Here is a 26,408-nt window from a genome sequence, read left to right on the forward strand (position 1 = left end):
GTGAGTACACCCCTCACATTTTTGTAAGTATTTTATTATATCTTTTCATGTGACAACACTGACGAAATGACACTTTGCTACAATGTAAAGTAGTGAGTGTACAGCTTGTATAACAGTGTAAATTTGCTGTCCCCTCAAAATAACTAACACACAGCCATTAATGTCTAAACCGCTGGCAACAAAAGTGAGTATACTCCAAGCGAAAATGTCCAAATTGGGCCCAATTAGCCATTCTCCCTCCCTGGTGTCATGTGACTCATTAGTGTTACAAGGTCTCAGGTGTGAAAAGGGTGCAGGTGTGTTAAATTTGGTGTTTTTGCTCTTACTCTCTCTCTCATACCGGTCACTGGAAGTTCAGCATGGCACCTCATTGCAAAGAACTCTCTGAGGATCTGAAAAAAGAATTGTTTCTCTACATAAAGATGGCCTGGGCTTTAAGAAGATTGCCAAGACCCTAAAACTGAGCTGCAGCACAGTGGCCAATACCATACAGCGGTTTAACAAGACAGATTCCCCTCAGAACAGGCCTTGCCATGGTTGACCAAAGAAGTTGAGTGCACGTGCTCAGCGTCATATCCAGAGGTTGTCTGTGGGAAAAAGATGTATGAGTGCTGCTAGCATTGCTGCAGAGATTGATGGGGTGGGGGGTCAGCCTGTCTGTGCATAGACCATACTCCGCACACTGCATCAAATTGATCTGAATGGCTGTCATCCCAGAAGGAAGCCTCTTCTAAAGATGGTGCACAAGAAAGCCTGCAAACAATTTGCTGAAGATAAGCAGACTAAGGACATGGATTACTGGAACCATGTCCTGTGGTCTGATGAGACCAAGATAAACTTATTTGGTTAAGATGGTGTCAAGTGTGTGTGGCGGCAACCAGGTGAGGAGTACAAAGACAAGTGTGTCTTGCCTACAGTCAAGCATGGTGGTGGGAGTGACATGGTCTGGTGCTGCATGAGTGCTGCCGGAACTGGAGAGCTATTGTTCATTGAGGGAACCATGCATGCCAACATGTACTGTGACATACTGAAGCAGAGCAAGATCCCCTCCCTTCGGAGACTGGGCCGTAGGGCAGTATTCCAATACAACAACCCCAAACACACCTCCAAGACAACCACTGCCTTGCTTAACCTCCCTGGTGGTATGGTTATGTCGGATTTTAGGTGCTGAAAGCAGTACAATTATTTTGCATGGAAATTTGGCGTTTTATATTGTAGGCGTGTAATTCTTAGGAATAACACAGTTAAATCTGTCCAAACCAGAGTCTAGTGGACATCCTGGGTATGATAAAGTTTGAAACACAAAATCATAAATTATAATATAATAAATAACTATAAATAATTATAACAAATAATAATATAATAATAATAAAAAATATTGCAAAATGTTGCAGAATTGTCGCTGTCATTACTTTCAGTGTTTGATGACGTATTTCCCCACAAATCATATCGCTCAATTCTGCAAGCGATTCTAATTTATTATCGCTGTTTTCTAGCTGGTCTACAACCACTTTTGACGTAAAGGGACACTTTTTGGTTGCTATGGACAATCTCCAGTTTCCAGGCAGAAAGAACAGTATTTATAATATAAAACTGCATGCAGGGCACTCGACAAACCACTAGGGACAAAAGGGAGTTGAAATAAATTGATACAGTAATGTAATCTGTAAGATTACAGTGTACTGTATGTATTGTGTGTTTTTAACTTTTTGAACTTGGCGCCGTGCTCCGTCCCCATGCGTCGCAACGTTCGTAGGGAACAGAGCTCGGCTCTGTGATAGATCCGTCGGAGGACAGCTCGCACACAGAGTGGGGAGACATTGCAGGATCCTGGGGACAAGGTAAGTAATCTCTTCCTGTATCCTGCGATGCAATCCAGAGTGTGGCTTGGGGTTAGCGCTTTTGGTACTGAAAATCCACCCTGAGCCACACTCAGAAATACCGTCAGGGAGGTTAAGAAGCTGAGGGTAAAGGTGATGGACTGGCCAAGCATGTCTCCAGACCTAAACCCTATTGAGCATCTGTGGGGCATCCTAAAACGGAAGGTGGAGGAGCACAAGGTCTATTACATCCCCCAGCTCTGTAATGTCGTCATGGAGGAGTGGAAGAGGACTCCAGTGGCAACCCGTGAAGCTCTGGTGAACTCCATTCCCAAGAGGGTTAAGGGAATGCTGGAAAATAATGGTGACCACACAAAATATTGACGTTTGGGCCCAATTTGGAAATTTTCACCTAGGGGTGTACTCCCTTTTATTGCCAGCGGTTTAGACATTAATGGCTGTGTGTTGAGTTATTTTGAGAGGACAGCAAATTTACACTGTTAACAAGCTGTACACTCAGTGGCGGTGCGTCCATAAGGGCGCACAGGTGCCACCCCCTCTCTCCAGCCACCCCCCTCTGTGTAAAACGGAAGATTCATGCTTTGCATGAATCTATCCATGGCGCTGTAGACACCCTCTATTCAGGCGTCCAGCCCCTTTTCGGTCACTGGGCGCCTGAATTACAGTGGTGGGGGGGTGTTTTGGATGCACCTGATTAGAGCCATAGGCTCTAATAGGCTTCTAAAAAGGTGAGCTGTGAGCGCAAAGCATCTATTAATTTGCTTTGCTAACACTGAACTGCCCCTCAGCCAATCAGGAAGCGTGGATCTAATACCATCACCTGATTGGCTGAAGGCACAGGTTTCCTGATTGGATGCCTAACAGAATGGAAGAGAGCAGAGGAACAGAACGGGAGAGGACAGAGAGCCATGGAGGACACAGGAGCTCGCCGCCTTCACCTGCTGCATGTCCCACAGCTCGCCGCCATCACCCGCCACCAGGATGGGGTAAGTGTGTGGCAGTCAGACGACGAGCAGGGGAGGTCACAGAGGCTGCATATAATGGGCACACAGGCTCCATATGATGGGAACACAGGCTACATATGATGGGAGCACAGGCTACATATGATGGGCATACAGGCTACATATGATAGGTCAGAGAGGCTGCATATGATGGGCACACAGGCTTCATATGATCGGCACACAGGCTACATATGATGGGTCACAGAGGCTGCATATGATGGGCACACAGGCTACATATGTTAGGCACACAGGCTACATATGAGGGGCACAGTGCTACATATGATGGGTCACAGAGGCTACATATGGTGGGCAAACAGGCTACATATGATGGGCACACAGGTTACATATGATGGGCACAGGCGCTGGAATTGATGGTCACACAGGCTACATATGATGGGCACACATGATGGGCAGAAGTTGCATATGATGGGAACACAGGCTGCATATGATGAGCACAGGCGCTGCAATTGATGGGCACAGTGGCTGCAGTTGATGGTCACAGTGGCTGCATTTGATGGGCTCAGTGGCTGCATTTGATGGCACAGTGCCTGCAATTGATGGGCACAGTGAGTGCGTTTGATGGGCACAGTGGCTGTATTTAATGGGCTCAGTGGCTGCATTTGATGGCACAGTGCCTGCAATTGATGGGCACAGTGAGTGCGTTTGATGGCACAGTGGCTGCATTTGATGGGCACAGTGGCTACAATTGGGGCACAGTGGCTGCATTTGATGGCACAGTGGCTGCGTTTGATGGCACAGTGGCTGCATTTGATGGGCACAGTGGCTCTGTTTGATGGGCACAGTGGCTGCGTTTGGTGGCACAGTCGCTGCAATTGATGGTACAGTGGCTGCGTTTGATGGGGCACAGTGGCCGCGTTTGATGGCACAGTGGCTGCATTCGATGGGACAGTGAGGCTGCAATTGATGTTTTTTTTTCTTAATTTTTCAGTTTGCTTGCGCCCCCCCCCCCCCCCCCCCCCAAAAAAAAATTTTAGCACCAGCCGTCACTGTGTACACTCACTACTTTACAGTGTAGAAAAGTATCATTTCTTCAGTGTTGTCACATGAAAAGATATAATAAAATATTTACAAAAATGTGAGGGGTGTACTCACTTGTGAGCTACTGTATATCTGAAAATTGATCAATCCTGATGTACTGATTGCCCATCTCATTTCTTGGTTCCCAAAAAAGCCAGGACGGTACAAATATCCCCCAAATTGCACCTGTTTTGGAAAGTAGACAGTCCAAGGTATTTAAAAAGATGCAAGGAAAGTTTTTTGAAGCTGTCATTTTTTGGAAAATTAAGAAATAAAAAATGTAATTCACTTTTTTTGTACATACTGTCACCAGTGCATAGTTACATAGTTAGTCAGGTTGAAAAAAGACAAGTCCATCTAGTTCACACAAAAATAAATAATAAATACAATCCCATATACACAATCCTTCACCTACAGTTAATCTAGAGGAAGGCGAAAAACCCCAGCAAAGCATGCTCCAATTCCCTACAGCAGGGGAAAGAAATTCCTTCCTGATCCCCCGAGAGGCAATTGGATTTTCCCTAGATCAACTTTATCTATAAATGTTAGTACCCAGTTATATTGGGGGTTATTTACTAAAGGAAAATCAACTTTGTACTGCAAGTGCACCTGAAAGTGCACTGAAAGTGCACTGAAAGTGCACTTGGAAGTAAAGTCGCTGTAGATCCGAGGGGGACATCCAAGGAAAATAAAAAACAGCATTTTAGCTTAAGTCAAAAAAAAGTCGCGCTGACAACTAAAGTGACAAAAGGCAAATGCCTGAAAAATGATGTGAATGTGGAGATCGAATGTGGGTCATTGAGTGAAAGTGTCAAATACTATGAAAGAAATTACAAATACTATTAAGTGAATAAAATATAAATGAGAATAATTGTGTATATGACAAAAAAACAAATATTGCATATCACAATCAGTAAACAATATGTACCTCTAGTGTCAATATGTACATTAATACAGCTTAACTGTAACCACAGAGCCAAACCATAATAGTGTAACAACATAAGAAACTGAAAAGCTAAAGAAAGTCCGTGATTCAAAAAAGCAGTATTAAATAAAGTCCATCCATATTACATTGACATGCATAGATTAAAACTGATCTCCAGGTGCTCTGTGAAGTAATGTAACAGGATCTCGCTGTGATAGGATATAAGGTGCGTAGATAAACCTCCACCTCCAAGAAAAATTGCTGCCTCTTACCAGATGGAAATGGTCTCTAAATTACAGGAGACCCAGGAGGCAGATGGCTGTACCCCAGCCAGGGATCCTTAAGCAGGCACTCAGCGTACGGGACCTGGGACTCACTCCACACAGCCTCAGGTCCCGTACGCTGAGTGCCTGCTTAAGGATCCCTGGCTGGGGTACAGCCATCTGCCTCCTGGGTCTCCTGTAATTTAGAGACCATTTCCATCTGGTAAGAGGCAGCAATTTTTCTTGGAGGTGGAGGTTTATCTACGCACCTTATATCCTATCACAGCGAGATCCTGTTACATTACTTCACAGAGCACCTGGAGATCAGTTTTAATCTATGCATGTCAATGTAATATGGATGGACTTTATTTAATACTGCTTTTTTGAATCACGGACTTTCTTTAGCTTTTCAGTTTCTTATGTTGTTACACTATTATGGTTTGGCTCTGTGGTTACAGTTAAGCTGTATTAATGTACATATTGACACTAGAGGTACATATTGTTTACTGATTGTGATATGCAATATTTGTTTTTTTGTCATATACACAATTATTCTCATTTATATTTTATTCACTTAATAGTATTTGTAATTTCTTTCATAGTATTTGACACTTTCACTCAATGACCCACATTCGATCTCCACATTCACATCATTTTTCAGGCATTTGCCTTTTGTCACTTTAGTTGTCAGCGCGACTTTTTTTTGACTTACACTATTTTCAGCTTACTACTTTCTAGTCGCAGCTTTTCTCTAATCAGTGTAAGCGCAGTATTTATTTTTTTACATATCTTGATTCAGCATTTTAGCTTGCACATGATTGGATGATAAAATCAGCAGAGCTTCCACTAATTTCAGATCTACCCCTTAGATTTAAAGCGACTGCACTCAAAAGTGCACTTTCAGTGCACTTTCAAGTTCACTTGCAGTGCAAAGCGGAGTTGCCTTTCGTAAAAAAAAACCATTATGTACATTTAGGAAAGAATCCAGGCCTTTTTTAAAGCAATCTACTGAGCTGACCAGAACTACCTCTGGAGGGAGTCTATTCCACATTTTCACAGCTCTTACTGTGAAGAAACCTTTCCGTATTTGGAGATGAAAACCTTTTTCCTCTAGACGTAAAGAGTTCCGCCTTGTCCTCTGTGATGACCTTAAAGTGAATAACTCAACACCAAGTTCACCATATGGACCACTTATGTATATGTACATGTTGATCATATCCCCCCTTAATCTCTTCTTCTCAAGAGAGAATAAATTCAGTTCCTCTAATCTTTCCTCATAGCTGAGCTCCTCCATGCCTCTTATCAGTTTGGTTGCCCTTCTCTGCACTTTCTCCAGTTCCCCGATATCCTTTTTGAGAACTGGTGCCCAAAACTCAACTGCATATTCCAGATGAAGTCTTACTAATGATTTGTACAAGGACAAAATGATATCTCTCTCTCTGGAGTCCATACCTCTTTCAATTCATGAAAGGACTTGCTTTGGAAACCGCAGCTTGGCATTACATGCCATTATTGAGCTTATGATCTACCAAAACCCCCAGATCCTTCTCCACTATGGATTCTCCCAGTTGTACTCCCCCAAATATGTATGATGCATGCATATTCTTAGCCCCCAAGTGCATAACTTTACATTTATCAACATTAAACCTAATTTTCCACTTAGTTGCCCAATTAGACAGTGCAATGAGGGCAGCTTGTAATTTGGAGACATCCTGTAAGAATGTTATTAAACTGCATAGCTTGGTGTCATCTGCAAAGGCAGAAATAGTACTTTTAATCCCAGACCCTATATAATTTATAAAGATATTAAAAAGTAAAGGTCCCAACATTGAACCTTGGAGTACACCACTGATAACCTTAGACCAGGGGTCTCAAAGTACCGGCCCGCGGGCCATTTGCGGCCCGTGGACTGGTTACAAATGGCCCGCAGGCAGGACCGATCCTGGACGGGTGGCAGGGGCTGGGAGCTTTCTCTCTGAACCTCCCTCCGCTGTTGCAGTCCAGCGCGCACAACACAGAAGAGCAGAGCGGAGGGAGGATCCACCCATCGCCCACCTTTTCTGTCGAGAAATGCCCCCATCGAATAGTGCCTGGGCTATAGGCGCATGCGTCGTAAGTAACATCACAACAGCTGATTTTACCATCAGCTGTTGTGATGGTGAGACGTCGCACAGAATTTTTTTCTTTCAGATTTTTCCCCCTTGCTCACGCGCGCTCCTGTGGCAAGTTCATGTCCATGATAGGTGGATTTCAACACGTTGTGGTCGGATTTATGGGCACTTGGGGGTGGAATTACATGGCCAGTGCTGCAAAACTTTGTGATGGGCAGATTTCTACATTTCTTGTGGGCGGATTTATGGGTACTTTGGGGCGGAATTAGATGGCCAGTGCTGCAAATAAATAATAAATAAAACTTTGTGATATTCCACCCCAAAGTACCCATAAATCCACCCACAAGAAATGTAAAAATCCGCCCATCAGAAAGTTTTATTTTTTTGCAGCACTGGCCATCTAATTCCGCCCCAAAGTGCCCATAAATCTGCCCACAGGAAATGTAGAAATCCGCCAATCACAAAGTTTTAATTGCAGCACTGGCCATGTAATTCTGCCCCCAAGTGCCCATAAATCCGCCCACAACGTGTAGAAATCCGCTCATCATGGACATGAACTCGCCACGGGAGCGTGGGGAAGCGCGGGGCCACAATCTGCCCAAATAAAAAAATTTGCGGTCTCACCGTCACAACAGCTGATGGTAAAAATCAGCTGTTGTGATGTTACGTACGGCGCATGCGCCCTTCAGCCCGGGCACTATTCGATGGGGGGCATTTCTCGACAGAACACCTCTATGAACTGCGCATGCGCCTTATGTAATAGCACAGCAGCTGATTTTATGATCAGCTGTTGTGTCGGCGAGACGGCGCCTGCGCACAATAGCCGACTGAAGACATTTTTCAGTCAGATTGTGCCGAGGCACGTTCATGTAGGTGAGGGGCGGCATTTAACGTGAAGGGGGCGGATGTTTTCATTGATGGCCACTGCTGCAAAGATGGGGGCAGAATTTTAAATGTTTAGCTAGCTAAATAGGCCCTCCAGGAAGAATAACAGATAAAGATTTGTTTAGCAGATTTGTTTGGGCATTGTTAAAAATTCTGCCCCCATCTTTGCAGCACTGTCCATCATTGAAAACATCCACGCCCTTCATGTTAAATTCCGTCCCTCACCTACATGAACGTGCCTCGGCAGCGCAAGGCACAATCTGACTGAAAAATGTCTCCAGTCGGCTATTGTGCGCAGGCGCCGTCTCACCGTCACAACAGCTGATTGTAAAATCAGCTGTTGTGCTATTTTGTACAGCACATGTGCAGTTCGTCCCGGGCACTATTCGATATCAGGCACTTCGACAGAACACTGGCCCCTGGATCCAGGGTTCTGCTGCCACCTCAGGGCAGAAGATTGTGGCATTCTCAGGGTGCCCTGCCACTAGACCCGTTATTAAGCCAGGACCTGACAGGAGGAGAGAACTCGGGAGGCAGAAGATCAGGCCACCAGCTGACTGCCAGGAGGAGAGGTAAGTGAACCATCACACAGAGGATGAGCAAAGTCCGTAGGTGCGTGACTGGGGTTGAAATTTGTGAAGAGGGGGGATTTGTGGAGTGTGTGTGGGGGGGGGGGCTGGTATTTGTGGAGTGTAAGGGGGGATATTTGTGAAGTGGAGTGTGGGGGGGTATTTGTGGAGTGTAGGGGGTAATGCTGGGGTTAATATTGCGTCCGCTGACACCAGTGCTGGGGATTAATATTGCATCCGCTGACACCAGTGCTGGGGGTTAATATTGCGTCCACTGACACCAGTGCTGGGGGTTAATAGTGCGTCCCCTGACACCAATGGGGGGGTTAATATTGCGTCCCCTGACACCAGTGCTGGGGGTTAATATTGCGTCCGCTGACACCAGCGCTGGGGGTTAATATTGTATCCGCTGACACCAGTGCTGGGGGTTAATATTGTATCCGCTGACACAAGAGCTGAGGGTTAATAGTGCGTCCGCTGACACCAATGCTGGGGAAAAGGACAGTTTGCATGCAGCCCCCATTGGATGTGAAAATTTGTCCTGTGGCCCTCAGGTAATTTGAGTTTGAGACCCCTGCCTTAGACCATTCAGAGTAAGATTTATTAACCTCTACTCTCTGAATTCGGTCTTTTAGCCAGTTTTCTATCCATTTACAAATTGATCTTTCCAAGCCTGTAGACTTTACCTTACATATTAGTCATGTGTGGAGAACTGTGGCAAACACTTTTGCAAAATCCAAGTATACCACATCCACAGCCACCCCTCTGTCCAAGGTTTTACTTACCATATTTTTCGCTCCATAAGACGCACCTGACCACAAGACGCAGCTAGGTTTTACAGGAGAAAAACAAGAAAACAAATATTCTGAACCAAATGGTGTACTAAAACATTTAATAAAATATAACATAATAATTTTATACTACTACTAACACTACAATAGGTAGGTGATGGACACACAGCAATACCACCCCCCACTATCAAATCAGCTCAGCTACACTATACCTGGGTGGTGGTGGTGGACACAGAAACCCCCCTTCCCATATCAGCTCAGGGTGGCAGGGCAAACACAAACACCCCTTCAGCCTCTTCTCACACCAGCTCAGTTGACTGGGCGGTGGATACCATGCCAACCCACACCTCCCACTCCCTTATCACCAGCTCACCTCAGGCATCAGAGGACACTGCCATTGCAAACCACAACCCCCTCCCTCAGTGGGAGGCTGGCTCTCAGCCTCAGACCCGGGCGGGCGGCAGCTAGGAAGGTCCAGAGGACTGTGGACAGTTTGCAGCAGCAGCTGCCGAGCCGGGAGGAGAGTAATGACACAAACAGACCTGGCTAGGCATTTCAGCAGTGGTGGGAGGAGCAGGAAGAAAACACACTGACAGACGACCAGACTAGTGCAGCCACGGCACCGGGAATGTTCTGGCTGAAAAAAAAAACTACCAAAGGGAGCAGCCAGTGTTCTTGCCGCTTTCTGGATGGTGTCACCTCTGGCGGATGTCACCCGACCTGGGTGCGGAGTGCACCACCATAGTGATGCCACTGATACCTCCCCATGTGTGACACCGGGGGCGAACCGCTCCTTGCCCCCCTTGGTACGCCCCTGCCAGCATGCACCTCACATCCTGTCCTCCTCTCTTCTGCCACAGAGAAGCCGAGCATTGGTATTTAACATGGCGGCGGTGGCAGCGACAGGGGGGGCTGGTCAATATTCACTCCATTAGACATAGAGACATCTCCCCCCATTTTTTAAGGGGGGGAGTGCGTCTTATGCAGCAGAAAATACGGTACCTCCTCATAAAAAGAAATCAGGTTTGTTTGACAACTTCTGCCTTTCATGAATTCATGCTGGCTGTTGCTTAAAATATTTTTTTGCAGCAAGAACTGCTCTATGTGGTCTTTTATTAACCACTTGCTTACTGGGCACTTAAACCCCCCTCCTGCCCAGACCAATTTTCAGCTTTCAGCCCTGATGCACTTTGAATGACAATTGTGCTGTCATACAACACTGTACCCAAATTAAATTTTTATAATTTTTTTCACACAAATAGAGCTTTCTTTTGGTGGTATTTAATCACAGCTGGGGTTTTTATTTTTTTGCTAAACAAACAAAAAAAGGATGGGAAATTTTGAAAAAAAAATCATGTTTCATAGTTTGTTATAAAATTTTGCAAACAGGTAATTTTTCTCCTTCATCGATATGAGCTGATGAGGCGGCACTGGTGGGCACTGATAGGCTGCACTGGTGGGCACTGATAGGCTGCACTGATGGGCACTGATAGGCACAGTTAAGGCGGCACTGATAGGCACAGATAAGGCGGCACAGATGGGGACAGATAAGGCGGTACTGATGGGCACTGATAAGATGGCACTGATGGGCCCTGATAGGTGACACTGTTGGGCAACACTGTTGATGAGGAACTGATTGGTGACACTGATAGGTAGCACTGTGGGCACTGATGAGTGGCACTGTGGACACTGATGGGTGGCACTGGTAAGTGGTGCTGGTGGGCACTGGTAGGTGGCACTGTTGTGTACTGCTAGGTGGCACTGACAGGTGGCACAGGTGGGCACAGATGAGTTGGTGGCAGCTGTCCTTGATTCGGACCAATGTCCCTCTGAGAGCCACCAGTTCAGGAGGTGAAAAAATAGCCAATTACCAACTCTGTTTACATCACATGATCAGCTGACAGATAATCACGTGGTAAGGGGTCGGGATCGACCCCTTACTCCGATCTGTGTTCAGCCGAGTCTCATAGGCTTGTTGATCACAGAGCGCGCTGCGTGCACCCTGCAGGGGGCGCGTAGGCCGCTCGGACACAGGAGGACATCAATAGACATACTCCCGGCAAAGTAGGTCCACGCTGTAGCCGTCATTCGGCTATAGCGTGGATCTGAAGCAGGTAAACTCTCCAGTATCTTCATGACTATAGAAGTTAAGCCAACAGGTCTATAGTTACTTGGTAAAGATTTTGATCCATTTTTAAATATGGGCACCACATTGCCCCTACACCAGTCCAGTGGTACGATTGAAGTCATTAACAAGTCCCTAAAAATTTGAAACAATGGCTTTGAGATTACAGAGCTCAAATCTTTTAGGATCCGTGGGTGAATGCCATCTGGTCCAGGTGCTTTATCCACCTTTATTCTGTCTAAATATTTCTGTACCATGTCACTTTTGAGCCATTGTGAATCATTTGGGGCTGTGTCAATACCACCCCTATTATGGACATGAGCTTCCCCGTGCTCCCTTGTATACACAGAGCTGAAGAAAGTATTTAATAAATGTGCCTTCTCTTTGTTCCCAGTCACCCACTCTAGATTATTTTGTAAAGGGCCTACGTGGTCAGACCTGATCTTTTTACTATAATTATATTTGAAGATTTTTTGGGGGTTTGTCCTACTATCTTTTGCAATCTGCCATTTGTTTTTAATTTTTGCATTCTTGATTTCTTTTTACATATTCTGTTATATTTTTTGTAGCATTTAAACAATGATAGTGTTCCTTCATTTTTATATTGTTATTTTCTTATTATTTAAAGCCATTTTAACTTTGGCCGTGAGCCACATAGGTTTTATTTTCAGCCTCTTAAACATATTGCCCATGAGAATATACTTTGCAGTGAGTTCGCATACAGTCTTTTTGAAGAATTACCATTTCTGTTCTGTGTCCATTGATGCCAATATTCCCTCCCAGTCTAAGTCTTGGAGAGCAGCCCTCATCCTTGGAAAATTTGCTCTCTTAAAGTTAGGTGTTTTTATCTTTCCTGTATGTGTTTGTTACTTACAGCTAACATTAAATAAAATCATGTTATGGTCACTGCTACCCAGATGCTCCTTATATGAATATTGCTAATAAGCTCTGCATTGTTTGAGATCACCAGGTCCAGCAGAGCATCATTCCTAGTCGGGGCCTCAATAAACTGGACCATAAAATTGTATTGTAATAGAGTTATACATTTTTACCCTTTTTTTTGTAATTGTATTTTTATTAGTTTCAATAAGAAAAAAGAAAAACAGTACAGAAGTAACCACTGCATCACATGACGCATGAAAGAAAGTATACATAGGGCTTTAAATCACACAAACATGGAACATCAACCAGACATTCTCATCATATTAAAAACCTCAAGAAAGATTAAAATAGGGCTATGACATACATTATGGGGTATATAAGTCCAAAGATGGATCACAATGAAGGATTCTACGGTATGGCAGTAAAAAAAAAAAAACAAACATATAAAGTAAAGTAAGGACCTCAACTTGTGGAACTTAAATGGTCGCAATATTTCGATTGGTCCCACAGCTCCCAAATTTTATTAAACTGGGGAACCATATCATGAGCTGTGGCAGTGAGAAACTCTATCCTTCTAACCTCTGATATCAGTTGTAAAAATTGGAAGTGAGAAGGAGGGGCAGTAGACAACCAACATAGCGTTATTGACCTCTTGGCTGCTAGGAGAATATAGGAGATCAGACGTTTGGTTGATTTGGAAACACCCGGAAAAGGGAGTCCTAATAGATAGTGTATAGGGTGTAAGGGGAGTAATAAGCTTGTTACCTCCTGAAGCATTTGCATAACCTCTAACCAGAAGGACTGTATAAGTGGACAAGTCCAAAAAATATGATAGTGTGAACCTGTCTCTACACCACATCTCCAACACGTAGCTGAGAGAGCGGTATTTATATGGTGGATACGTTCCTGATTTCTGTACCAGAACATTCAAATCTTTACCGCCGTCTCTCTCTGGACCACACACTTGGGGAATTTAAATGATGATGACTAGATTTTGGTCCATATTTGCATTGGAATAGTACGGCCCAATAACATATTCCATTTACGCATATATAAATGCGTATTTTCTACTATTTGAGTGGAGTCATGTAAAATGCGGTATATTAGAGATATTAAATGTAATTGGTGTGGACCTTCAACACACAGGTGTTCAAAAGGGGTGGGTAGAGCCAGGATGAGAGACGGAGACAATGAATGAAAAAAATGCCTAATTTGAAGATAAAAATAAAACAGATTTTGAGGAATAGAAAATTTACCCTGTAGTGTCTCAAAAGCATGAAGTTTGCGAGTAATCGGATGTCCCAGATTACGTAATTGGAATAGAGGTGTTTGCATCCAGGGCAACAAGCATCCAATGGACATACTATCAGGTAAAGCCGGGTTCCACAATATACTAGTTAGAGGTGGACACGGGGAAGAGAGAGAATATTTAACCCTGCATTTAGACCATATAGACTGAGTAAATAACATCGGTGCTAAACACATATGCTTCAATACAGGGTCAGTAACCAGAGAGGGAGACCATACTAAAGAACACGGGTATACAGGATATATGGCTCCCCTCTCAATCTCAGACCACCAGTTTAGAGCCACCTGAGATGACTAAGAAACCACAGCCCTTAGGTGGGAGGCGTAGTAGTATTTAATGATATCAGGTGCTCCCAAACCTCCTTGAGTCTTTAAAGCAAAAACCACTGAGCTAGAAATCCTGTGTATCTTATTGTTCCATATAAATTTCAAGAAGACTCTATGGAGGGCCTTAAGTTGATCATTAGGTACAGCTACACGTAGAGTTTCAAAGAGATACAATAATCGTGGTAACACAGACATTTTCAAAATGTTTATTCTACCTAGCATAGTTATAGGATAAGTAGCCCATTGGTGGAGGCTCCGGTATATGTCCTGGAATAAAGGGGGGAAATTTGTGGAATATATATTAGATGTATGAGGATGTAAGCTTGATACCCAAATAAGTAAGGTAGTTGGGACACTATTTACAGGGATATGTATTCTTTAGTTGCACTAAAGCTTCTGGTGACATATGTAGAGGAAGAGCTTCAGTTTTGGTAGTGTTAATTTTATAGCCTGATATGGACCCGAATGTATGTAGGAGGGCATGCAACGAAGGAAGTGATGTAATAGGGCTTGTTAAAGTTAAAAGAATATCATCAGCAAAGAGAGATAAATTGTATTCTTGCTGTCTCATTATTACCCCTGTAATGTCAGGATGGCATCTTATCGCTTCCAAAGAAAATCTATTTCAAGGGAAGTGGCGCTGTTCAAAAGTGATCAATTATATGTGAACCCTCTGTGCTATTAAATCTAAACAACTCTCCATAAAAGTGAAAAGTGCTTAAAGTAGATATGAAATATATAAAAAAAGTGAAACATGAAAGATCATGGACAATAGATGAAATTACAGTATCAAATGATGATATCATGTGACGTGCTAAATAATGGGGGGTAACTAAATGAATAAAAAGTACCCCCATGTGAATGCAAAGAAAGCGCTTCAAACAAGTGAATGCCAAAAAATAAATCTGTAAAATTAATAAATAAAGAATAAAATATAAAAAATGTCAATAAATAGTATCAAAAATAAGATAGAAAAGTCTAACCAGATATACATGTGTATATGACTAAGGCGTTTCAACTGGTCAGATGACGACTGTGCAGTTGAAACGTGTTTGGTGGACCTTCCGCTAACATCGCCTCATGCTTTTACATGCTGTATCAATTTCTTCCAAATGTGGATGCCTGCCGCTGGGGATTCCTAGAAAGACTTCCGTGGAGAGGGGGAACATTACGGCACCCACTTGAAGGGCCATCCGCCACAAAGGGACACACCGCTACTGGATCTCATCCAACACGCCTGTTACCCCTGCAGGCGTTAGACGCTCCGGTGAGTGCGGGCACAAGTGGGAGTAGCGGAGGAAGGCGGGGAACACTGAAGAGTCACCATTATTATTATTATTTTTGATTTTATGCATGAACCATCACTCACAGACTATTATTTTCAGTGTATAGTCATATACACATGTATATCTGGTTGGACTTTCCTATCTTAATTTTGATACTATTTATTGACATTTCTTATATTTTATTCTTTATTTATTCATTTTACACATTTATTTTTTGGCATTCACTTGCTTGAAGCGCTTTCTTTGCATTCACATGGGGGTAATTTTTATTCATTTAGTTACCCCCCTTATTTAGCACATCACATGATATCATCATTTGATGTGGGGTATTATCACTGTAATTTCATCTATTGTCCATGAACTTTCATTTTTCACTTTTTTATATATTTCATATCTACTTTAAGCACTTTGCACTTTTATGGAGAGTTGTTTAGATTTAATAGCACAGAGGGTTCACATATAATTGATCACTTTTGAACAGCGCCACTTCCCCTGAAATAGATTTTCTTTGTCCTCTGAACCTCACTGAGGTGATGTTCTTTGTTAGGGGGGCTGCAGTTCTTTTCTCATAAGCGCAGTAATTTGGTGTTTTTTATCTTATCGCTTCCGCCAGAGGCTCCAGACAGAGGGTGAAAAGGAGAGGGGATAGAGGATATCCCTGTCTGGTGCTGTTTGACATGGGGAAACAGGGGGATAGAAATGAGGCCATCTGCACATGAGCGGAAGTGTGATCATACAATGTCTGTATAGCTTTAAAGAATGGACCCTCAAATTCAAATCTTGAGAGCATAGAAAACATATAAGGCCAGCTAAGGCGATCAAATGCCTTTTGGGCATCTAAACTCAATATAAGAGCTGGACGTGGAAATTTGTTCAACAAATCTATCAAATCTATAGTTCGCCTTGTGTTATCACCTGCATGTCTGGATGGGACAAACCCCACCTGGTCCCTATTGACCAGTTTGGGTATAAGTTGGGATAACCGAGATGATAAGATTTTGGTAAATATCTTATAATCAGAATTTAATAGGGCTATAGGCCTATAGTTGTCGGGAATAGAGGGATCCTTCCCTGGCTTAGGTATCACTGATATGTAAGAGTAGGTAAACTGTGAGTGTGGGATGTCACCATATAGCAAGGAGCTAAATAGGTTCAACATATGCGGTATTAGAATGGGCAGAAACGTCTTATAGTAAAGATATGTGAGGCTGTCTGGGCCAGGGGATTTGTGTAAGGGAAGGTTTTTAATAATGTTTTGCTAGCTCTTGAGGAGACGGGGGCGTTAAGTGTCTCAAGATCTGAAGTTGTAAATTTAGGCAAGGAAAGGTCCCTGAAAAACTGGTCAAATTTATCCTGTGTAATAGTAAAGTGTTTCTCAGGAGTAAGACAGTTAAAAAAGCTCTTTGTAAAAGTCCCCAAAAGTTTTTGTCATAGTTTGAGGGCAATGGGTAGGAGTGCCATCTTTTTGTATTAGTAGTTCAGGAAAGGAGTGGAAAGGGCGCGGGCCAAGCTTGTTAACTAACATTCTGTGTGGCTTATTAGAAAATTCGTAAAATTTCTGTTTGGCCCACATAAGAGATTTTGCTGCATTACTGTATGCCAAGGACTTTATCTGATTACGTAGGCCTTCAACCGTTGAAGAGCCCAGAAGTCCACGCTCCGCACACTTCAGATCAGCGAGTAAGGATATCCGACGACTCTCGCTATCTCTCTTTAGGCGAGAGCCCTCGGCAATGCAGAAGCCGCGGAAGCAGGCCTTATGCACCTCCAAAAGAGTCAAAACCCCCTGCACTGAACCAACATTGAGCTGAAAAAATTCATCTAAGTTCCCAGCCAGTTTCTCACTGACAGGTGCGGAGTTAAGGAGATGTTCGTTAAGACGCCAATGACAAGTTTTAGAGGGAGGGTGATGTAGTGAAAGATCTAGTGAGATAGGGGGATGGTCCAACCATGTTATGGGTGAGATATTAGAATCTACTGTATGGGGGAGTAGCGGTGTCATTATAAAAAAAATTATCCAATCTAGAGTACATTTTATGTGCCATTTAGTAAAAGGTATATTGCCTCTGGGTTGGATGTTTAATTCTCCAGGCATCAAACAGTTGGTGTGATCTAATTAATTTTCTAAAGGAGTTGGCTTGAGAAATCACCCTCTGTGTCGGGGTATTTTCGAAGAGTGTATGTCTATCTCTCTTATGGGACATAACCAGATTAAAATCACCTCCTATTACCATAAGGGGTTGAGAATAACGCTGTAACCTACAGAATATGGCATCTAAAAACACTTTTTGTCCAGAATTGGGTGCATACACATTTACCAACGTGAGCATGGATGACATATATTCACATGCCAGGATGACAAACCACTCGTGGGGGTCGATGTATTTATCCTTTACACTAATAGGGCAAGATTTTTTGATGAGTATGGCTACTCCAGCCTTGCCAGAAGGGTCAGAGGCTATATAAGAACTAGAAAAATGCTTTGTTGCAAATTTCATCAATCCCCCAACTCTGAAGTGAGTCTCCTGTATTATCACAATGTCAGCACCAGATCTCCTAAATTCCGTAAGGGTGAGCCACCGTTTCTGGATGGAGTTTAGACCCTTAACATTCTGAGAGATAATTCTTAATGCCATAATACAGGGATCCTCAAGCTATGGCCCTCCAGCTGTTGCAGAACTACACATCCCATGAGGCATTGTAAAACTCTGACATTCACAGACATGACTAGGCATGATGGGAATTGTAGTTCCTGAACACCTGGAGGGCTGCAGTTTGAAGACCCCTGCCATAATACATCAGCAATGTGCCTGCTCATTGTGACAGAGAACCACAAAATCTGTAATTTATCTGACTGGTATACTGCCCCATATCCGTGTGTGAGTATGTTTAACAAAAACAGCCCTAAGAACAAAAGTAAAAGTTGAGGTAGTGAAAAAAGAAACACAACAACGTGAAGACCTAGTAGAGATCCGAATAGAATAAAAAAGAAAAACCAAAGTCATTTCACCGAGGAAGCAACTGCTACTCAGGAGACCAAGATCAAGATCTTGGACAGTTCTGGGCCACCTGACGATTCCCATCTGATGGAGACGTAGAGAGGAGGGATCCCTCCACTCCCCTGTAATTGCGTAGCGTCTAAAAGAAACACCATCGAAGAAACAAAAAGCATATATGCGTGTTCACTTTCTTACTTGCTTCTTATTCGTGGAAGAGAAAAAAAATTAAAAACAGAAGGAAAAAAAAAAACACAAAAATGGAACCTTGTGTGGTAAAAACGAAGCAAAAGAAAACCAAGTAATTAAACTATACCCCATGGGTATGCGGGGTAGTATCTCCGGTGTTTGGAGAACTATTCAGCCTAGTATCCAGATCAAAAACAGAACTATAAGTGATCCGTTACTAAGGTAAAGGCCAGCCTGCCTATAAAAATGAACCATTGGTAGCTTTCCTTCATTTTTTTTCAAGGAGGATGTCTGGAGGTACGTTGAGGTGTAGAAATGGGCCTCTTCTGCTTATTTTGAACCGGGGTCCAGATCCGGGTTGGTGTAGCCGGAGCCATGCGACCAGACAAACCAGCAGGTGGAAGCAAGAAATCTTCCAGTAAAGGAGGAAATCCCAGGCTCTTTATGAATGCTTATCCCTCATGTGTGTCGCGTAGACAATGTTGTGCACCATCTTTGGGTACAATCAGGCGGAACGGGAAACCCCAGAAATAGGGGACGCGATGATTTTGTAGATGAGAGGTGATTGGACGAAGGTTCCTGCACTTTGCCAGAGTTATTGGGGACAATTCATTGTTAATCTGGATTTTTGCTCCTTTATATTCGGCAGATGATTTGTTGCGGGTGGCGAGGGTCAGAGCCTCCTTGCTGTCATAGAAATGAAAGCAAACTATGACATCTCTGGGTCTGGCTCCAGAAGGTGGTTTGGGACTCAGAGACCTGTGTGCCCTGTCCAGCCTCCAATATATGTCTGCAACGTTCGAGGCTAGGGTATTGAAAAGACCCAACAGATACGGTCGCAGAGTATTATCACCCACATTCTCTGGTATACCGCGGAAGCGTAGATTCTGACATCTTTCCCTGTTCTCCAGGTCCTCCTGCTGTAACTAAAGTTGGGATACAGAGTGCTTTAGTGAGGAGGATTCCTCCTCCAATTCCTGGACATATTGAACAAGGTTATCAAACTTATCTCTAATGCATCAGCTCTTTCCCCTATATGTGCAATTTCACCTCTCAGTTCCTGTGAATGCTTACCCACCTCCGCAGCAAAGTTGCATGTCATCTGCTGTAGGAGAGCCTGTAATTTCATGTCCAGCAGTTCAGGGGTTAATACAGACTGCGGGGTTTGAGGGGTCATGTCTGGAGCATCTTGAGTGAGGGATGTGCCGCTTTCTGTGTCCTCGATCCCCAACGAAGGGTCCATAGCAGTGAACGGATCCGCGGGCGTAGGCAAGGCCGGGGATTGCGGCCTAGTAAGGTATTTGTCCATTGCGGCCTGGTAACGTGGGTCCAGCAGCAGCCTGTAACAGTGTTTCTGCTGGCCAACTTTACCCATGGAGTGCTATATGCATGCAGGGAGTGTTAAAACTTACTCCTGTTGCGAAAGAATCAGGTTTAGAGCGGTACGGGGGTCTGGAGAGCGGATGGGATCCGGAGCTTAGCCTCTATACGTCCGCCATGTCCGAGAGCTGCGCATGCGCCCCAAATTTTTACCCTTTAACTGTCCCAGCAGTGCAGTACAGTGTCATCATGTAGCTGGTGTGGTGATCATCACGGTCTGACTGGTGAAAGTACATACTTTTTCTTTTTTTATGATTTGTTTTTTAACAAACTGTGACCAGAGTAATATAATGTTACCATAGTATTTTTTTTTTTACACATTATGATTGCTTAAAGCAGTGAATTTTATTGGTATAAGCAAGCATTTTACTGAATGAAACTGATTCATTCAGTTTGTTTTGTTGTGATTAGCTGTGATTGACCACAGCTAATCACATGGTACTGATGGGCTGTGATTGTCCCTGCCTGTACCATGTGATCACATTAAACATTTTAACAGCTCTTCCTGACAAGAAGCCTTTCTTTATGTGGAGATTAAATCTCTTTCCCTCCAAACGTAAAGTGTGCCCCCTTGTCCTATGTAATGACCTGAAAGTGAAAAACTCAACACCAAGTTCAATAAAATGACCACCTATGTATTTATATATGGTGATCACATCCCCCAATATAACATTTACACACCTTGTGAACCCCCATATTCACCCCAAAATATAATCTGCAAAGTGTGCTAACTAAATTAGATCATGTTCCAAGACTTTAATGTAATGTAGGGGAATGGTAAAGTTCAAAGTGAATGTATGCGTTTTAATTCAGGATAACTTTATTTCCCTTTTGATGCTACATTGTGAGGCAGGCAGGCAGGGGGAACAATTCTGTGCATAAATTGTTAGTGTAACATTAACATATGATCAACTTGGGTTGATGAGAGCAAAAATTAGCATTCTGGTGACATTTTCTCAAGCTTGGGATTTGAATGACATTGCATTCACTACAAATCCCATCCACCAGTCAGTGCTGCACCCAAATTACCAAACAATGCTAATAAATAATAAATAAAACAATAAAACGAGAATACAGTGTAAAATAAATAATAGGCAACTTCCTTTTAAAAATTAATACCAAATCAAATCCTCTCATATAAAGAAAAGCCCACAAAAACAATCTGATAGGGTTTTTCATTATCTGATTAGTGACACAGCGGTGAATGGAAGTTTTTTTTTCATCTTTGGACTCTGGGTGTTTCCATGGACTATTGTTTTTGACACTTATTTATGGATTTGCACTATTTATATGGGCACACATTTATGTGAGGGGATTTATTGCAATCATTAGTGTGCACATTATAAATGCAATGTAATGTATTTGTTTAGTTTATTTTTGCACTGTTTTCATGGAATGGGTCTGGATTTGGTCAGTCAGCAAGATCTAACCCCCCTCCCATGCATCTGTATAGTAATAGATCACTTCTAATATGGATACATTACTGGCTGCAATCGGACAGCAATAGATCACTGTATGAGCTATTGCTGCATAGAGATACTGGATGAAGCTGAGACATATTTGTCCTAGCCTCTGTAATCAGAGAAAATGATGTTATGTCACTGTGATATCACATACCTTCCAATGTAACATAATGCATAATAAAAGAAATTAGAATTGCGCTAAAAAAATATAATTCCACAGATCAACCCATCAAATTTACAAATATAACGTTCTTATAAAAGTCCACCAGTGCTTGAAACTAGGAGCCTTGAAGATTCCCGATGACAGAAACTACCATCAATCACCCTATGTAAAGAGCCCACCACCAAATAGTCATTACTTCATACCAGCTCCAGGTGATCCCCCATTACAGGGGATCAGACAGCGCATTTGGCTTATACCCAGCCTGAGTCTTTATCCCAATGAAAACGTACACCTGTCCGCAGGGCACCTCACTCACTCACAGGGATGGATGGATGGTTTTTTAAAAGACAAAAAGCTCCATATGGCGTAAAAAACTTTTTATAAAGTTTATTAAAAATAAACTAATGCACTTACATGTTAAATGTGTTATAAAAGCCTTAAGTCTGGTGTGGCGGCCAGCGCACAACCAGAGCAAACCCGTCCTTCGGGGGGCACGAGGGGATAGGTGATGTCAGCACGTTACTCCGCCCTATATGTTTCATCAGAGATGATGTCGTCCAGGGGCACGGGCGGCGCACTGCGTCACCTCCTTAAATAGTAAACAAACTAACCAAGCCTCGATCGACATGTACCAAGCTTCTTTTACGGACATCCGCTATGCCGATGCACTCTTTAAAATTACTGTTGTATTTAAAAAAGGAAATAAATTCCTCTATTGGCCGCCATAGAAAAAGGAAGCTCCGAGATATGATAGTTTCAGAGACCTCCTCTCCCATAGCCACCTCTTACCAAAGTTAACCTATTGAACAAACTCCACCTTTCCGATCGAACTCACAGGAAATGGCAAAATTTGTATATTGGTGTCACAGAAACCAGATTCCAGCACAGTGGCATCTAGCGGTTAAAAGTGAGAATGTCACTCTGCCAAAAAAAATTCCCTATCCCAAGGAGATATAATGGAAAAAATTAACTAATGTCAAAACCTAAAAACATATTATATGTATTATTGTCAGAATATCAAATTGATCAAAAATTTATATTAAAAATGAATAAAAAATTGATACTACAAAAAGGAGAGCAAAATATAAAAACTAATAATAAGACTGTACCAGATTGTCAAACAGATGCAACTCGAGGCTCAGAACAAGGTGTACACGTTGAATTAATTAAACCTAAAAAAAAGGTAGATTGAACCCCAAATCACAATCTCAAATCCACATGAAACAAGCTTAGTTATTTATCCAAAACATCTCCTTTGATAGACATTGCCCATGCCCAATACATGTCCCATAATTGGTATATCAAAAAGCACATGATTACCTAATATTGTTCCAGTATTCAGATCTGCAAGGTTGCACACCAAATGACCTCCTTAAACAATATTATCAGACCATATCATATAAAAAAAAAAGTATAGAAAAAACTATTATCGAGAACATAGGCATAGGGTATCTAAGATTTTTCTATCATACATCAAATCTTAGTGCCTACATGTATTCTTCTAAGAGTGGTTAATGAATGCGTTGACATCAGTGTCTACATTCAGGCCATAGGGGACATAAGATTTCAACCTATATATCCAGGCTATCTCCTGTTTTGAGATCTCCCTCACCAGAGAGCGTCCTCTCCAGTGGGGTCTGTATTTATCGATGCCCAAAAACAGGGTATCTGAGGGATCCCTGTCATGCATCAAATTGTAGTGTCTTGATACGGAATGATTTTTAAAACCTTTTCTAAAATTATTTATGTGCTCATTGAGCCTCACCTGAAAGGCCATCTTGGCCCTGCCCACATATTGGATCCCACAGGGGCATTTGATGAGATAGACCACTCCAACAGATGAGCATGTAACAAATGACTGAGACATGCTCGTTGAGACAAAGCCACAAATCTTCCTGTCTTTACACTTATTAAGGGGGCATACCTGACATTATTTACAACGATAAAGGTTTTGGAAAAAACATCTATTTTCTTTCGGTGGGTCTTGCGCCGGCCCGCATACCAGACTTAAGGCTTTTATAACACATTTAACATGTAAGTGCATTTCTTTATTTTTGATAAACTTTATAAAAGGTTTTACACCATATGGAGCTTTTTGTCTTTTAAAAAACCATCCATCCATCCATCCCTGTGAGTGAGTGAGTGGCGCCCTGTGGACAGGTGTATGTTTTCATTGAGAGAAAGACCCAGGCTGGTTATAAGCCTAACGCACTGTCTGATCCCCTGTAAATCTTCAAGGCTCCTAGTTACAAGCACTGGTGGACTTTTATAAGAACGTTATATTTGTAAATTTGATGGATTGTTCTGTGGAATTATAATTTTTTAGTGAAATTCTAATTTCTTTTATTAATGATACACTGTGATTTATGTCATACAGGAGATCGCTGCTTATGTTTCATTGATTTAGGTTTTTGATTTCCTATAGCGCAGTTTTGTATAATGATTGTGCTGGTTAGCAAGATTGGAAGCTCAGGAGATGATCATTTCAGCTCCTAGGCTTAGCATTGGGTCTCATCTGTCAGTGAAAGTAGGTGAAGTCTACTTTAACCACTCAATTTTTTTGCTATTCAGCACTGCGCTACTTTAACTGGCAATTGCTTGGCCATGCAACACTGTACGTAAATTTAATTGATATAATTTTTTGAAACAAACAGATCTTTCTTTTGGTGGTATTTGATCACCGCTGGGTTTTTATTTTTTATTATATAAATGAAAAAAGACTGAAAATTTTGAAAAAAAAACAATATTTTCTCTCTGTTATAAAACACATCCAATAAAATCTAATTTCTTCATAAATTTAGGCCAAAATGTATTCTGCTACATGTCTTTGGTAAAAGAAAAATCCAAATAAGTGGTTATTAATTGGTTTGAGTGAAAGTTATAGCATCTACAAACTATGGTAAATATACTGGAATTTACACAGCTATAAACGCTATACTAGTGATGGCGACATATAGTGTGACTGTGATAGCGATGTGGGCAGTCTGGTGCTAATAGAGACTGTAATGTGTGCTGCTTTTACTCACAGTCACAGATCTGGCTGCTTTTTCTCCCTGAACTCTGTGCTGTGATTGACCACAGCCAATCAGCAGGTGTACAACCATAATCATTGCATGTGCACCGCTAAACCAGGAAGTACACCCGTATGGGTATGTCTTGGTACCTGGCTGTGCCGCCTGCTTGCAGTAAATCTACTGTGAGAGGGCAGCAATTGGTAAGCAAAATAAAGTCTAAAGCAATCTCCTAGTTTTTATTACAAACAAATCTATAAATCTAATGAAAACGTTATTAAAGTGTTGCAGAGTAGACTAGTGCATATGGAGAGATCGTAATTTAAAAAGCCACACTACTGTTGCCAAATAAGAAGCCATGGAAAAAAAATCAGTTTGCCACTCTTTATTTAAAACTGCTATTAATTAAATGGAATCAAATGAGACCCAACAAAAAAATGATGGTTCTCATCCTTCTACAATTTATCCAAAAATAATATTGGTTCCATTGCATTTATACATTTTTCACTTATTGTCTTTTCTAGACCAAACGGTGAAAGGACCAGAAGTGGCCATCTTAAAATCTAGCATTGAAGATGTTATTAGAGAAGGGTTTGCAATTTATATGTGTAGCCTGCAGAATTTTTTCCCTGGTGTGATCAGAGTGGTCTGGAAAGAAGTTGACAGCGGGAAAGATGTGGAGTCAGAACAAGATATGATTGAACACAACACAGATAGCAACACGTACTCACTGAACAGCTGGATAAAAGTGATGAACTCTGACCTGGGAAAGGTGTTTACATGCAAGTACAAACATGAAAAAAATGGAGATGGCTGGAAAAATAAATTTGTATCAGGATTTGAGTACCTTCAAGGTGCGTATAACTACATATTATATATATGAATCTTTGAATTGAAAGACAATAGTTGTTTTTATAATATAGTAACACTGGATTTAGAGGAAACCTAAACCATACCTCCCAACATTTGAACTTCAGAATGAGTGACACTTGAGGGAAGGAGTGACCTGCTACGCACGCCGTGGCAAAGTGTAGGTGTGGCCAAAGTCTTACCAGTGGGAGGAGCTTTAGGGGTGTGGTTAAACAAAGCCCAGGCTCCATTGCACCTAAAAATATGCTTTCTTCAAACAAGAAAAATTACTGCGCTATCCCAAAATCCCTATCTATGAAGATATATAATATATATTTATGAAAAAAAAGGGTGGTTTGTGCTGCTGCAACCATAAATGTGAGACATATCCACTTATTAAACACTATGTACAAAAAAAGGCTGCGCTGCCACTTGAAAGTGAATACAAGAAAGAATAACCTTGCTATCTATAGATTGTGCACCCATATACCATAAATAAACAGTGAAAGAATAGTAATTATTAAAATTATATAATCATCATAAATCAAATAAAATGAAATTAAAAAACTGAACATGAGCAGTCCAATTCAAAGCTTGATGGAGCAAGAAAAGTTCATAGAATAAAAAGTTCATTGATGGAAAAGTCTTTCAGAGGGGGAATATAACAGTCATCCAAGCGATGTGAGACATGCAATTTTTTTTCACCCTGAGGAGCGTGATGACAGTAAAGTTCCTCCACCTTAGAACAAACTGCCCCTTACCAGATCAAATGATCTCTTGTTAAGGAGATCGTATGAGCGTATGGCTGTCTACCCCAGCCCAGGGTCTCTGCTGGGAGTGGGTCCCAAAGGTATCACCTCTCAAGGGGTCCTCTAGATGGTGAAAAAACGCTCGTTCCCCATGAAAAAATATATAAGAATAAGCTCCATAGCGTAACACAGTTTTGCAGTTTATTTAAAAGATAAAAAAACACACTTACAAAGTAGTCGTGTCAAATTCACATTA

General features: G+C 42.1%; 1 gene segment (V, D, J or C); it reads left to right on the plus strand.

The window, feature by feature from the left end:
- LOC141144623 (immunoglobulin kappa constant-like) overlaps positions 1-26,408 on the plus strand; it is a 115,376-nt gene that overhangs the window by 36,884 nt on the left and 52,084 nt on the right. Inside the window, 1 exon segment of the C gene segment in view lies at positions 25,079-25,408. Within this exon segment, the coding sequence occupies positions 25,079-25,408 (330 nt within the window).

Source organism: Aquarana catesbeiana, linkage group LG05, assembly GCF_042186555.1.
Source record: "Aquarana catesbeiana isolate 2022-GZ linkage group LG05, ASM4218655v1, whole genome shotgun sequence".
Lineage (NCBI taxonomy): Eukaryota > Metazoa > Chordata > Amphibia > Anura > Ranidae > Aquarana > Aquarana catesbeiana.